At 38.0% G+C, this 15,989-nt stretch overlaps 1 protein-coding gene across 1 annotated transcript in view; it reads left to right on the forward strand.

Annotated features, from left to right (window-relative positions):
* Positions 1-15,017, forward strand: part of LOC116425277 (lachesin) — a 473,102-nt gene extending 458,085 nt beyond the window's left edge. The window contains exons 10-11 of the mRNA XM_076366478.1: positions 7,601-7,699; positions 14,601-15,017. Coding sequence (XP_076222593.1) covers positions 7,601-7,699; positions 14,601-14,674 — 173 coding nt within the window. The 3' untranslated portion in view covers positions 14,675-15,017. The remainder of the gene's footprint in view (positions 1-7,600; positions 7,700-14,600) is intronic.
* Positions 15,018-15,989: the final 972 nt, after the last annotated feature.

Here is a 15,989-nt window from a genome sequence, read left to right on the forward strand (position 1 = left end):
AGAGATTATTATAGAGAGTGTGGTATAGAGAGTATTATAGAGTGCAGTGCAATGTGGAGTGATGTGAAAGAATGTTATAGAGTGCAGTGCAATATAGAGTGTTGTGAAAGTGTGTTATAGAGTGCACTGCAATATAGAGTGTTGTGAAGGAGAGATTATTATAGAGAGTGTGGTATAGAGAGTATTATAGAGTGCAGTGCAATGTAGAGTGATGTGAAAGAATGTTATAGAGTGCAGTGCAATATAGAGTGTTGTGAAAGTGTGTTATAGAGTGCACTGCAATATAGAGTGCTATGAAAAAGAGATTAATATACAGAGTGTGGTATAGAGAGTGTTATAGAGTGCAGTGCAATATAGAATGTTGTGAAAGAGTGCTCTATAGTGCAGTGCAATACAGAGTGTTATGAAGGAGTGCTCTAGAGTGCAGTGCAATATAGAATGTTGTGATAAAGTGTTCTAGAGTGCAGTGTAATATAGAGTGTTACAAAGAGTGTTAAAGAAAGTGTACTATAAAGAGTGTTGTGAAGAGTGTTACAGAGATTATTATAGATAGTTTATGAAGAGTTCCACAGAAAGAGCGCTGTAGAAATTATTCAAACACTATTACAAAAATTGCTATAAACTGCAATTGAGAGTATGGCACAAAGAGACACTCCTACAATACACAGGATCTATCACAAGAAAATCTGCTACAAAAGGTATTTACATATTCCCACAAATTTCAGTCCAATACACTATCACAAAGTATCTCAAAACTCTATTCCAAAGAATACTCTAAACACTGTTACACAAAGCATCATAAAAATTCTTACAAAAACCCAACAACAATACAAAATATCCCCAAAACCCTCCACACAGCTACAATTCACCCCACAACCCCTCACCAATCCAAAACTAATTAACCCCTTGACCCACAATTCATTACTCAACCGTAATTAAGAAAACAAGCAACTCTAATATTTACTCTATCTACATTTATTACAAAGATTAACAGAAAAACTAATATATAATATATAATTAATATATATAATTAATAGGAAAATAGTTTGACAGTAGAAAACTAGTACTTAATTTACATTAAAAAATAAAAGAACATATAAGAAAAGAATATATAATTAATAGAAAAATAGTTTGACAATAGAAAACTATTATTTAATTTACATAAAAAAAACAAAGAACCCCTAGACCTGTCAAATCCACTTTAAAACCTTCGTCACGTCTGCCTGTCGTAGGTCAAGTGTCACAATATGTGTCAATTCACACCTAAACATTTATACTCCACAAAATAAACAAATCCCTCACACGCCAATGTAAATCTTTGTACCCAACGCTCCATTCCACGATTATACGGTATTAGACGTCGACATAGTCACCTGCCCATAATCGCTCAATATGCCTTGTATGCTATCGTCGGCACACATGTATCGGCGGCAGCTTATTACCCCGGAGATCACAGACTACCCTCCACCCCAACCACCACCCCCTCCACCCCCTATTCCCGCCATAAATGATATGTTTATGCCACACTTAACGTACGTTTCACGCATGCGAACGCGCCCGGCCGGCTCGTTCTAATTTGCAATCTTGGAAATTCGTTGCATTTCAAATTTCACGCGTACCGCTGACGAGCCCGCCTGTTTTGCAAGGCAGAATAAATGGAAATGAAAGTGTAAAGCCCGCTAATGATTCCGGAAAATGTACATCGGGACGCTCGCGTTTTTTCAGGCCGGATGAATATTTCCGCAAGATGGGATTCCTCCGCCATTTTGTGTCACGTGGTCTTGCTTTGAGGTTATGATTTCTGGAAGTTGGCTTCTGGGAATTTTTGGGAGATTCTTCGGTTTAACCCTCTATAAGATTGTGTGATTTTGAAGTCACATATTAATATACTGGCATTTTGTTGATTTATTTTATTTTCCATAACAAAGTGCCAAAATTCAGTAATTAATTAACAAACTTTTATACGCTCTGGCGTGAAAGTTCGTCATTGTAATTTCAAAGTGACAAGATATACTCGTTTTAATGGAATTACTTAAACTATTGAATGTATTGTTAATTTGCATTTACAGGTTGATATTTGTTAATTTTATACTGCACACATTTTCTTATGGTCACAGAAAAAATTCGGCCCATAGAGGGTTAACTGCGAATGGTGATTTAATTTCAATCAAAACGATTTGTTACGAGAAAAGCCTTGACGTAATGGTTATTGTAAACTTTGAAATAAACTAATAACTGGAATGTTCCTTATTATATATTTCGTTCCTTCACTTATATTTTTAATTTCTCTAATAAAACATAAACAATATGAAAATATATAAAACTTACTAAGAACTTAATAATAATATTCTTATCACGTGACTATTAAATCCTATCAAGACCTTGTTGCAAAACTACCTTTACAGAAGCTACTTTTTGTTGCAAACAATATGAAAATATGTAAAAATTACTAAGAACTTGAATATAATAATAATATTCTTATCACGTGACTACTAAAGTCCACCAAGACCCTGTTGCAAAACTACTTTTACAGAAGCTACTTTTTATTACAAACAATATGAAAATATGTAAAAATTAACAAGAACTTGAATATAATAATAATATTCTGTACCACGTGACTATTAAAGTCTACCAAGACCCTGTTGCAAAACTACTTCTACAGAAACTACTTTTTGTTATAAACTGATATAATTGATAACTGATATAATGATGGATGATTATACGTGAACGTGTCTTCAGTTTCTATCGTTCTATTCTACGAATATCTTGCATTGGGAAATCTATGCACTAAATGACTAATGCCCGAACTCGACTGTAGAGGTTATGTTCGTTCGTGTATTCTTCCTGGGCATTGTACACAGTCGTTGTTTATTACCACGATATCTCCCGATTGTTTTATGACTAATAGAACGGAAACGTGCGGCGTGAAAGTTTCCAGTAATGGCATTAGTATGCGGCAGTTAGTTATGGAGCTTAGACAGCCTTAATGACCCGATACTAACAAAAGGCAATGGGGTCAATAAGAGATAAAGGAAGATCCTTGTATTTAGGGCAGATGAGTAAATGACGTACGAGTAAATGATGAGTTACAGGAAATAGAGAATATTATGATTGTTTACATATATAATATAATATACAATATAATATATATTGTTGAAATATAGACTAATTGAAATCTTAACAGGTTGAATGCCGTGGGGTCACTGGTGACCCAACCAAATCGAATTACTATGATTCACTTAATTGAACGATGATTATTTAAAAACAAATTCAATCAAGTAATGTAAAAGTACTTTACAATTACATTACATTACATTATATCTAAGTGTCTCATGGAAATAGCTACCTGTAGCATACCCCAAAAAATTAGTCAAGAGGTCAAGATAGTGCCAAGAAAAAGTGTGGTCAATAACGAAGCACAGGGTCAAAGGACAACACATTAAAAAAATAGCAACACCTGTACCTCGTATTCAGAAGACATGGAAATAGCTACCTGTATCACACCCAAAAAATAGTCGAAAGGTCAAGGCCAAGCAATAATTGCTAAAGAAGATTGGACCCCATGCTTCATGCATAGATCTAACCCACACAAAATCTTCAACAAATCTACAAATACTTCCAGAAACATTGACAGGCTCTAACGTGCCAGTACACATAAATTCTCCATAAAATGATAAGACATTCCAGGAAAGACCATCAGTTCCGGCAGCGCCATACATTTCCGGTATGTAGCGCGAGTGTGCTGTCACCACTAATGTTTGCTCGAGATTTGCATACGTCTGTCCGGCCTACCCATTGCTCCGTACACCGATGCATCTCACCTTGTTGTCCGTGGACAGTGTAATACGACCGGTTACCTCAGCACCGGTCTCTATCGGCGCCGCTATTATACAAAGGGCTGAACAAGTGACTCACGGCGCAGGCGTGTGTACCAGGATGATCGCCCATTACCTAGCCGAAATAGGGTATTGTGCTAAGACCGTGTTCCCCGGCGCTATCCGCCTTTCCTGCTCTTCCGCTGGCCAACCGCCTTCGGCCCGGGAACTTACGAAATCTAATCAGCAGGCCACGAAGACAAAGCGGCGCGTTCGGGGCTGCTCGCGACTGGCCGACGATGGGAATTAAGTCCGAACTGTGCTGATGGGGTTTATCGATAGGGGGATGGTGGCTTCGGGATGGTTGGGCGTTCGGTTTTGGTTTTTATGGGGTTTCAATACTTAACACTAGGACTATTGAGTAATTTAACTAGATTTTCTAATTTTTCTATAGAAACTGAAATATTGTGTCCAGTGGCTGGAGGATGGTAGCTTGGAAAAGTTTGGGGGTCGATGGTTCTTGGTATTTATGGGGTTTCGATCTTTACAATAGGACTATCGAGTAATTCGATTAAATATCCTAATTTTCCTATTGAAATTGCAATATTGTGTTATTTTAGATAGATGATTAATAACAAAGTAGTTAGATCGATTCTGAGCTCTGAATTCAGAAAGAAATCATAGGTCAAGGGGTTAAATCGGTTCTGAACTCAGAGTTCAGAGATAAATCATTGGGCAATCGATTCTGAACTCTGAGTTCAGAAAGAAATCATAGAGCAAGGGGTTAAATTGATTCTAAACTCTGAGTTCAAAAAGAAATCATAGGTCAGGGGGTCAACTCCATAATCCAACATCCCCAAATTTCTCATTCCCCATCAAAACATTCAAAATCCCAAACAGTCATTACACAGGTCATCTCCGGTACTCCACAAAGAAACCACAGGTCAATGGGTCATCCCCAAATTCGTCCTCCACCTCGAAATATTTAAGGTGGCGGTTACACAAAATTCCTCTCGGTCCAAATTGAACCGGCTCCATGAATGAATGCGCAATGAAAGCGAACGGGCACAAAGGGGCGAGACAATGGGGTCAGGCGAGGGGGCAGGCGAGTTAAAGAATGGAAGGAAGCGGGCCGCGGCGGAAAGGAAGCTTCGGACAAAGGGGACGCACGACAAGTGGCCTCTCCGCTGAAGATGTTTACGGGCCTGTTACGCGTAAAGTGAGTGGCAAACGCGGTAACTAGTATGCAAACTACGAGTAAACACAATTCTCTTATACACTCTGTGTCTGTGTGTGTGTGTGGACCCTTCCGTCCTGCCGCGTTTGCCGTGGATCGAATCAAGTAATGAAGCCGGCTGCGAGCCGTGGAAAGAAGCTTTCTCGTTGGTTTAATACCTGCCGCCGCGTGTAACCTGCGCCAGGTGGAGGGCCGGCCAGGAATTTTGTAGTTACAACGGCCGGATCCATTTGCATACATCAACCCAGCCGGGGAAACCGAATTTCGCGCAGGAAGGGTCTCGTTGACGGGGTTAGCACCGCACCGACGTCAACAGAATCCATTCACGGATCTCTGATTTTCTCGTTAGCTGTCTCCGCGCCGGCTGCCTGCCGTCCACCGTACAGCCGCTCGAAAAATTAGCCACGGCATCGATCGTAACGCCGTCCAATCGCTGTCTTCGGATCGTACTGGTAATGGAACCTGTCGGAGTGGCTGCTGCGTTTCTGGATCTCGTGTCTTTGGGGAGACTGTTGTTGGGTTGTTGGGGAGTGGGAGGGTTTTGGGTTAGGTTGAGGTGAAGTGAGATTTTTTGGTAATGAGTGTTTTTAATTGACATAAGGGATATTTTAATTAATTGAAAAATAACAATCATTGGGTTCTATATGTATTTCTTAAGTTTCTATTTTTTAGTTCCATTTTTATGGGGTTGTTACATGGAATGGTAAGGGTTTTATGTTAGGTTGAAGTGAATAGCAATTCTTTAGTAATGAATATTTTTAATTAAAATAGGAACCATTGGATTCTACACATTCCTTCCAACAAGTTTCTAGTCTTTTAACTCCATTTTTATTGAGTTGTTACATATAGAATGTTAAGGATTTTAGGTTACTTTCTAATTAGGTTTGGTTTTAATTAAAATAAGAACCTTTGGATTCTACATGTATTTCCCAAGTTTCTAGTTCTTTAATTCCATTTTTATTTGGTTGTTACATATGGAATGTTAAGGGTTTTAGGTTAGGTTTTAATTAAAATAAGGACTACTGTTAATCCTTTAATGATACCTCCAAAGTTTGCTTCAGTCCTGCAGATTTCTCTTTGACAAAGCGACTAAAGTGTTCAAAAATAATGAATTGAGGTTAGGTTAACAAGCAAATCAAGTAAAGACCAAATCTAAAAAAAGAACACCTTCGTTAGCCCCACAATGGTTTCTTAACCCAAAAAACCCATAAACACTAGAACTATCCCATAAAAATATTAAAAATCTGCAATAAAAGATTAAAATAAATTATACAATCAACAAAAAAAATATATAGAATTATACAATTAAAAATTATACAATCAACAAAAAAATTAGCACTCGATCCCCTTAATTTCCTAATAAAAACAAAGAGTATTTAATTAATCAAAATGGAATATTTTAACATTTTTTCCATTCAAATAAAAATATACAAGATTCATTTTCCTTATTCACTCTTTTGAATACTTTTACACACAAAACACGCGGAAGGATCAATTTACGTAAAAACTAAAGTCGTACGAGAATGGACTTTTATATACCATTCAGCTTTTTCCGCTACGGATGTTTTTTATCTCGAACTAAATTCGAGATATAGCGTGACCAAATTCCGTAACTAACCCTGTATACCGTAAAAGCCTATACCGTGTGAGCGGCTTATAGCACGGCCAGCGCTTGACTCACTCGCGGTCACAAAACGTTTATTAACACTTTGACGGTGATATTTTTTATTGTAAAATCTATCATCTACAGCTGGGACTTTTTGGGAAACCCATCTGCCCAGTCTTTACGACGAAATGAACTTGTTGCGTGAAACTATCAAGCCACTGCTGTTTTTTATAGAATATTTTAGAATGTAATATTTATTTAGTATTATTATTAAAAAATGCTGCGACTATGTACATTCTGATGAAGCTTAATATTTTTATTTTATTTTATTTCTCTAGCATTTTTATTCTTGTTAGAAAACTGTAAAATAAGTTCTATTATTAAATGATTACATTATTATAAAATTCATTAACGTATATAAATTAAGCTAAAGTACACTAATCACTATAAAATGTTCACCCAATATTCAATAATACAATCTACAACAATAATTACGTCACTACAAAGACCATCAATTATAATACAAATTCACGTAACTATAGTTCCAATTAATTAACAAATACAGTGAAACATTAATTAAACTTTCAAACATTAATAAAATATTTAAAAAACAAAGTTCTCCATAACACAATAACATATCTGAATTCCCATAAAGAAAAGAATTTCATAAACTCATCCAACTCCAATATCCAAGATATTCGAAATGAGATTACCAATCAAAGCTGCGGTAACGAAGCAGAGACCTAGTCAAGATTTTCCCCAAAACCTGACAAATTCAAAAAAATTCAATTTGCCCGATACACGGAAAAATAAATGTACAAATTTCTGCGATCCGTGCGACACGGCGAATAAAATGTTAAATCGGTGTCTGGCATAATTTTTGATTCCGCCGTTCGGTCGTGTGTCGAATCTTATTCAGTCCGGCGTTTGTTTTACTTGCAGGTAATAAATTCCAGTCGAGCCTCAGCGAAATCGGGAAGTCGGAGCAAAAATCGAGCGACCCAGATAGAAAACGGAATTACAATTGGCCCCCAGACAGCGGTAAGCTCTGTTGCTGTGTGTAACTGTGGACTAATTTAAACGAGGCAGCCTGATCGACGCGACTAACGGCTCCTCTTTCTTATTCTTCGGGCTCGTCCTTTGAAAAAGGAGAATCGATGTCCAACACGATTTTTATTTCAGCCGCTCCTTATACTGCTCCTCGCCATAAATGCGAATAGGAAACGTGCCAGTATAGACGTTTATTTTAAACGATAACAATTTTTATATATTTTTCGTTGTCAACACAAACTTTGTCTTCTTTTTTTTTTTAATATCTTTTCTTTACCTACACGTCTACACCAGCCTTCATTTTTTAAAAATATAACAGGAGTACTTGCAAAATATTTGTTTAAATTTTAATCATTATTTAAAAAAATATCTAATGAGACGAAATATTCGAAATTTGTATAGGGATGTATTCAGGCAACTGTCTATTTTTGCAATAAATTTGAGCTGCCTATTGTTTCTAGTTTTCACGTGACACTTTTTCAAAAATTCGACTGCTTTTATAGAAACCATGTTTTTGGAAAATGAGGGTGGCCTAGTAATTTGGTTTTTGGATTTGTGTTTAATAACACGAAATATTTGAAATCTGTGTAGGTATGTATTCAGGCAACTGTCTATTTTTCCAACAAATTTGAGCTGCCTATTGTTTCTAGTTTTCACATGAATTTTTCAAAAATTCGACTGCTTTTATAGAAACCATGTGTTTGGAAAATGAGGGTGGCCTAGTGATTTAGTTTTTGGATTTGTGTTTAGGGCAAGGTGCTCTATGAGGCTTACCTAGTGGATATTATAAACAAAAATAGAAAATATTGAAAAAAAGGAAATTTGTTGGATAGTGTAGTGGTTCGGAGCGTTAGTTGCTGGGAAGCTGGCGCTTGTGACGTCATAGGGGCAGAGACAGTCGCTGTTCCCACTCTTCGTCACGCGACCCGATTGGTGAGCGTCAGCGTCTCGGCTAATCAGGTATACGCCTGAGGATCTGACCACTTAGACGAGAGTGCCAGGTTCCCTGCAACGGATGGTACTCGTGTTTGTAATATAAAACGATAAACAAAGGCACATTCGAATGTTCTTTTGTTTCAATAGAAATACTTTAGAATATCAATATCGTTTCAGAAATAGAGTTAATAAGACAATTAATTTATTATTATGGTTTAATTAACACTGGAACTACCGAGCAGATTTTTGAAAATTTGTTTACAGATACCATATAAATATTGATTAGGATACCAATTGACTTATATTTCAAATTGTACATTAATCAACCATTATACAATGTAATTAATCATTCTTTCAATTATTGTGAAAGAATGAATGAGGCATGGTGACCCATCTGGTAGTTCTCATGTTAATTCTATCACTACCATATGTAGTGTCATCATCAATATCACTATTACAATTATCATTGTCATCATTGCCATCATTACCATACAATTTGGATTCTTACACCAACACTGACCCAATAGTATAACGATACCAATAACAATTACAACAGTAACATTAACACATTCAATTCCATGGGGGTCACCAGTGACCCCAGCAAAATAAAATTGCTGCAATTTCTTCAAACGATGATTGTTCTAAACATTTCTATATTATAAATAATGTTGCTTGCGGTGACATTCAGCAAAACAAACCTGCAATAACAACAATGCAATTAAATGAAACAATTTAATATTGTATCTTCTTCATTTCGTATATTTTACACCATAAAATCGTGAGGCACTCAATGTATTACCCATAACACCACCAATAATAAAAACAATGATGACCACAATATTAACAAAATCATCCAATATCTATTAACATCCCATGTTATCTATTAACTATTATTATATACAATCTTATATATAATGTTACATATAATGTTATATATAATGTTATATATAATGTTACATATAATGTTACATATAATGTTACATATAATGTTATATACAATCTTATATATAATGTTATATATTATCTTATATATAATGTTACATTTTATCTTACATATAATCTTACATATAATATTATATATAATCTACCATCCCACCCACAAACAAAATCCTTCCACCCCACTCTACCCTCCCCATCATCTCAAAAATTAATAACGGACCACCGATATCCAACAAGTCGACGGACCCGTCTCGAAAATCGGAGCCTAATACGGCGGGTCCATTTAACCCACCTGAAAATAGACACGCCGCGTCGCAGCAAATGAGCAGCGAACGAAACAAAACCTTCCCGAGCTCCGAAGTTGCGGTTTATCCGTTATTTCGCGGCGGCGCGATGGCATTTAAATGACAGAGGCTCGAACGTCGGGCGCGGGTCAGGCTGAGCGCGCCGCAGAATTCCTCTAGGCCTCCGGCATTATCGGAATATTTCTTTCCACCACCCTCCACCCCTCCCCCACCCCCCTCCGCGTCTTTGTCTGTCGACGTTCGGCGTGGTTCGCCATCCTCGTTCAGCCGAGCTCCCTTTCAGCGCGGCGGAACACTCGCACCCCATCCCCCCCCCACCTCGTTTCTCGATACAGCCTCTCGGACGATGGTTTCTTTTTAGAAGAAATTTGCATAATGGCAAAGTGTGAAAATCCGTTTTCTCCGCAGGCTCGATCCCGATAGTCCCGTGGAAGTAGGTAATTTCGCTCTCGGGGAACCGGGGAAAAAAGAAGGTGCGCGGGCTGCGAGCCTTCCGCAACTCGATAAGTAGTTCTGGCTCCGCGGAGCCCCGGTATCGAAGGTCGAACGGTTTCCGCAGGGCCGTCTTGCGCCCCGGTAAATTCGTTTGCGAACTGCCAGGCGGTTCTGATATTAGTGACCGCCTCGAGTGCCGGGAGGAGAGTCCGTTCGCCTGGGAACTAGATTTTAGAGGGTGAATGGCTGGGTGGGCTGCAATGAACAATTTATGGATTTGGAATTATTGGGAATGTAGAGACACTTCTTCGGGATGATTAAGAAGAGAACTGGGCTGTTGAATTGGCGTTTTGATATCGTTCTGTGAAGAAATCGACGGTGCAGTTGGCTACAGTTGGTTTGCGATTCAGTTTGTGTATTGTGAATTATCTGTTGGATAACTGGGAAAAATGAAGTCAGGGGTGGGTTTTGGTCATTGAAGGAATTTCTGATTCTAGAATTATTGCAGACGTACAGACACTTCTTCATAGAATGATTAACACTAAAATTGAACAGTTAAGTTGTCTTTGAGATTGTTCTGTGGAGAAATTGACAGTGCTGTTGTTGAGGCTTCAGGTGGTTTGAGATTCTGTTTGTGTATTGCTGAATTTGTTCCTCTAGTGTTTTTGGGGAAGCATTTGTTGTTTATTGAATAAATGGAGAAAATGAAGTTAGGGGTGGGTTTTGAGTCATTGGTTTTGGACGTTGAATGAATTTCTGGATTTTGAATTATTGTGAACAAACACTTCTTCAAGAGATGATTAGCACTAGTACTGAGTATTTAAATTGTCTTTTTGAAGTTACTTTGTGGCGAAATCGACAGTGCAATTGTTGAGGCTTCAGTTTGTATATCGTTGAATTTGTTGCTTTGGTGCTTTTAGGGAAGCATCTGTTGTCTATTGGATAACTGGAAAAGTGAAGTCAGGGGTGGGTCATTTTGACCCACCTGGTAGTTCTGGTGTTAAAATCCAGTTGCCTGTTAACACCTCCACCACAGTAAGCAGCAAACACTTGTGGAAGCATCCACAAACCCAAACCACCCCATACACTCCCCAAATCAGTCTATCCTCACCCTACAAACCCTCATTATCCAGAATAATTCCTCAAATCCTCTCTCTAGGGCTACTATAAAAATTGCTTCGACTTGCTGATAGATACCAAAACCATTTACAATACTAACCCTAAAAAAATATCAAAAAAATATCTACAACCCCAATTGCCTGTCAACACCTCCACCACAGCACCAGCCACTCCCAAAATCATCCCCAAAAACCACCCCCCCCCACCCCCGCCAACCCAACCTCCTCCACTACCCAAACTAACCCCTCAAACCCTCCCCACTACACCTCACCATAAAAAAGCCACTCCACACAACTCACCAAAAACAGCCCCCTACCGGGACCGCAAAAACCAGTCCAGTCCCCGCGACGAAAAAGTGGCCGCGGCGTAAAACCGGGTGGCCCCTAAAAAATCAGCAGGAAAAACCAACCGGCGCAAAACCGGCGTCCCCGGGGGGGCTCGAGATGTCAGGGGTCCCGTTGTTCGGGAAACGGAAACGAGGGCGGGGGATGATTGGGGTGGAGGCTCACCGGATTGTTTCTGATTTGTAATTAGGGGCGAGCGAGGCCGGAAAGGAACCGGCGGAATACATCTCTCCCGGAGCGAGTAATGGCTAAAAGTATAGGGCAGGCCAGCCGGAAGAATAACCGGCTACCATTCTCTTGGCTTGCTGCTCCGTCGTCCACCCCTCCGCCCCTCCGACCCCTCCACTCCTTCGCCGCGTCTTTGCTTATCCTCGCGCGGGAAGGATACCCCGCGAGCGCAACCTATCCGGAACAACGGGCCAGACGCTGGCTGCCGGAGCTTCTTGATCCAGCGGTGGCCCTTTCAGGCCTACCGACGCGATTTTCACGGCAGCCGATCGCTGCCTGCGCTTTCGGCCCGGTTTAATGCGAGACTCGGTTCAGGTGGACCGCCCTCATTACGCAGAAACGTTCCTCTTCGCGGTTGCGTGCCTGGCTACAGCGTGGAAGGACGGTTGAGAGATTGAGAGGTTGAGACGTTTAGGAGGGTTAGGTGGAGGGTCGGGTGGGATGGGTTCGTAGGTGTGGAGTGAGGTTGGGTAGGGATGGGGTGTTTGGTAGGATCTTTTGAGGTTTTTTATTGTTGGATGAAGGAGGTTCAAGGTTTTCTAGTTTGTGGTATGGTGTTAATACTGAAATTTCAATTTCATGTTTAATTTTAGGGGTTTAGTTGGTGTTTGAGGACGGGGGTGTTTGGTAAAATATTTCGAGGTTTTTTATATTGTTGGATAAAGAAGTTTGAAGGTTTTCTAGTTTGTGGTATGGTTTAAGACTGAAATTTCATTTGTATCTTTAATTTCAGGGGTTTAGTTGGGGTTTGGGGTAGGGTGGATTCTTGGGTGTGGAGAGAGGTTGGGTTTGGGGATGGGGGGGTTTGGTAAGGTATTTTGAGTTTTTTGTATTGTTGGATAAAGAAGTTTCGAGGTTTACTGTCTATAATTTAATAGTCTGTGGCATGGCATTAATACTGAAATTTCATTTATATGTTTAATTTTAGGGGTTTAATTGGGGTTTAGGATAGGGTGGGTTCTTGGGTGTGGTGAGGTTGGATTTGGGGATGGGGTGTTTGGTAGGGTATTCTGGGTTTTTTATTGTTGGATGAAGAAGTTTCAAGGTTTTCTAGTTTGTGGTATGGTGTTAAGACTGAAATTTCATTTTTATGTTTAATTTTAATTATTTAACTGGGGTTTGGGTTTTGGGGGTGTGGAGTCAGGTTTGGTTTGACATTGGACTTTGTTTGAAGGGTGTTGGGGGATGGGGGTGTTTGGTGATATATTTTGAGTTTTTTATATTGTTGGATAAAGAAGTTTCAATTCTTGCTTTCTATAGTTAAATAGTTCGTGGTATTTTATCAACACTGAAATTTCATTTGTATGTCAATTTTGTGTTTCAATGAAATTTGGAATTAGTAATAGGACCTATTGCAATTCGATTACATTGCATGAATACAGTAGTATTAATAAAAAATTTTCAATTATAACCTATAAATTTAGTAAAATTGAATTACGAGGGACACAAAAGCAACAATTTGTATGAATAAGAAAACAATTTCATATTGAATGATTTAATACTGAAAAGTAAATTAAATATTTATTTCCAAAGTTTCGTTATTTTTTATAAAGCCACTGGAATGTTTCAATACATTGAATGTTTTTCAGAATTAATTAACAAATGTGAATATTTTAAGAGATGATCCACCGTTATAAGAATACATATATCTTGCTTCAGCTAATCCTCAGATATGCAAAGTTTCATCGCAATCGACGTTAGACACTTCGACGTTGTTCCTTGTTAGAACCATTAGAATTAATTGTACTTCCAGACTTCGAACTGAACAAACTTTCGTACTACGAACTCTCACTTAACACTCATAGCAGAACCGCTGCCTGAACTTCCAAACAAAACTGTTTGTACTTTAAACTGAAATTGTTTGAATATTTCCTCTGAAAATCTCAAGTGTTTCAACTATTATTCAAATATAATGCAATTCCTAGTCTCCATTTTATTTATAATCATATAAATAAAATATTTCTTCAAACAATAGACCTCTTTTAAATCATTTGCCATATTTATTTCATTCCTAACATTTTCCACTAAATATTATGGCCAATGCAAACTTTAAATAAAATAAATTTATTAAATAAATCCAAGAAACAACAAAAAAAAAATAATTTTACTATTCTTCGAATAATAGTACTCTTCTAAATCATTTGCCATTTTTATTTTATGCCTAACATTCTCCACTAAACATTATAACCAATGCAAACTTTAAATAAAATAAATTTATTACATAAATACAAGAACCAATGAAACAAAAACAATGTTATCCTCCAGAAAGCACAGTTAATAAATAAATAAAATACTCTCATACAAAAGCTATCCATGAACAACAAATTCCTCAATAAACAATTATCCAAAGCAATTTATCGATAATCACTACCAACAATTAATTTCTAAAATTTAAATCTAAAGAACAATTTCCACAACATTTTCCACTGAATAAACAATCACCCAAATATATTTACATTTAATTCTACTCACCTTCCATTATTTAAAAAATTAAATAGCTTTTTATTATTAATCTAAATTTATTATTAATTATTATTCATCAAATTAAACTCTAATTCTCAACATACTCGTTTCTTCTAATTGCAGACTCATCCGCCGCCATCACAACGACAGGAGTGCTGCTGATAATAGCAATGGTCCTGGTGTCGATCACACGATAAGCGGAACCGGAAACGAAACGCCTTCGACGTCGCTCGACCTGTAATTACGGACTCGATTAAAAGCAAACTGAGAAACCGAACGAAGTTAGACACGACACGTTACGCACAGACGTGTACGCAGAGGAAAGTACACAGCTCACAAGATGTCCTCCCACAAACACAAACACACACAAACATAAAACACAAAACACGATAACAGAAAATTGACTGAGTAGTTAGTGTCGTATTAAAGAAACCAAAAAAAGAAGAGAGGAAACGTAAGGGGGATAAATAAAATAATAATAATTACGCGTGCCAAGTCAGTGTAGCGCAGTGTCCAAGAAGACGAACGAATAGAGAAAATTGAGAATTTCTACGGAGCAACGAGCATGCACGGGACGTGGAGGACGTGGAAAGGGTCAAATCACAAAGTGCAACGACTATCGCTTTCAGTGTAACATATTGTATAACGCCGTAACGTCGCGACAGAGACCGCGCCGACGGTCTCCGGTTTAACCGCCAATCGAACCTGTGCGCGCGCCGAACGCTTTACGCCGATTCTGCCCGTGTGTCGCTTCCTTCTGGCTCGAGCACGTGGGTCTTTCGAGGACTTGTTCAATTCGATCGTTGACGGGGTCGAGTCGGTTCGGTGAAACCGAAACGAGAGTACGTGGGCTATTGTGGCTCGTTTGGATGGATTTGGTTGGTGGTTTGGTTGGAGACGTTGTTTGTTGATTGGAATTGGATTTATTTGGTACTTAGTTTCTATTCGGAATTGTTTGTTAATTGATTTCAATTCGGAATTGTTTGTTAATTGATTTCAATGCAGAATTGTTTGTTAATTGATTTCAATTCGTAATTGTTTGTTAACTGATTTAAATTCGCAATTGTTTAGTACTTGATTTCAAGTAGTAATTGTTTATTACTTGGTTTCAATTCGTAATTGTTTGTTACTTAATTTCAATTCATAATTGTCTATTACTTGATCCAAATGGATTTATTTATTATTTGATTTCGATGGATTTATTGATTACTTGATTTCAACGGATTTATTAATAACATAATTTAAACAGATTTATTTATTAAATACACAGTAACGCTCGCTGAATCCATTTGCTGGCAATCAGAGACATATATATAATGCTTATAGAAAGAGAAACGTTCAGTCTTGCCAACTCGAGTATCTTAGTTGTATTTGAAATGCATCTTAATATAAATTAAAAGAAATTCAAAATACAAATGAAGTCGCAGATTTTATGATAGCAGCGAATGGGTTACTATAAGGTTTGTCACTGTTATAAAAGAGTAAGCAATATTAAATGGAATGCCTAAAATT

The sequence above is a fragment of the Nomia melanderi genome, chromosome 1 (genome assembly GCF_051020985.1).
Source record: "Nomia melanderi isolate GNS246 chromosome 1, iyNomMela1, whole genome shotgun sequence".
Taxonomy (NCBI): Eukaryota; Metazoa; Arthropoda; class Insecta; order Hymenoptera; family Halictidae; genus Nomia; species Nomia melanderi.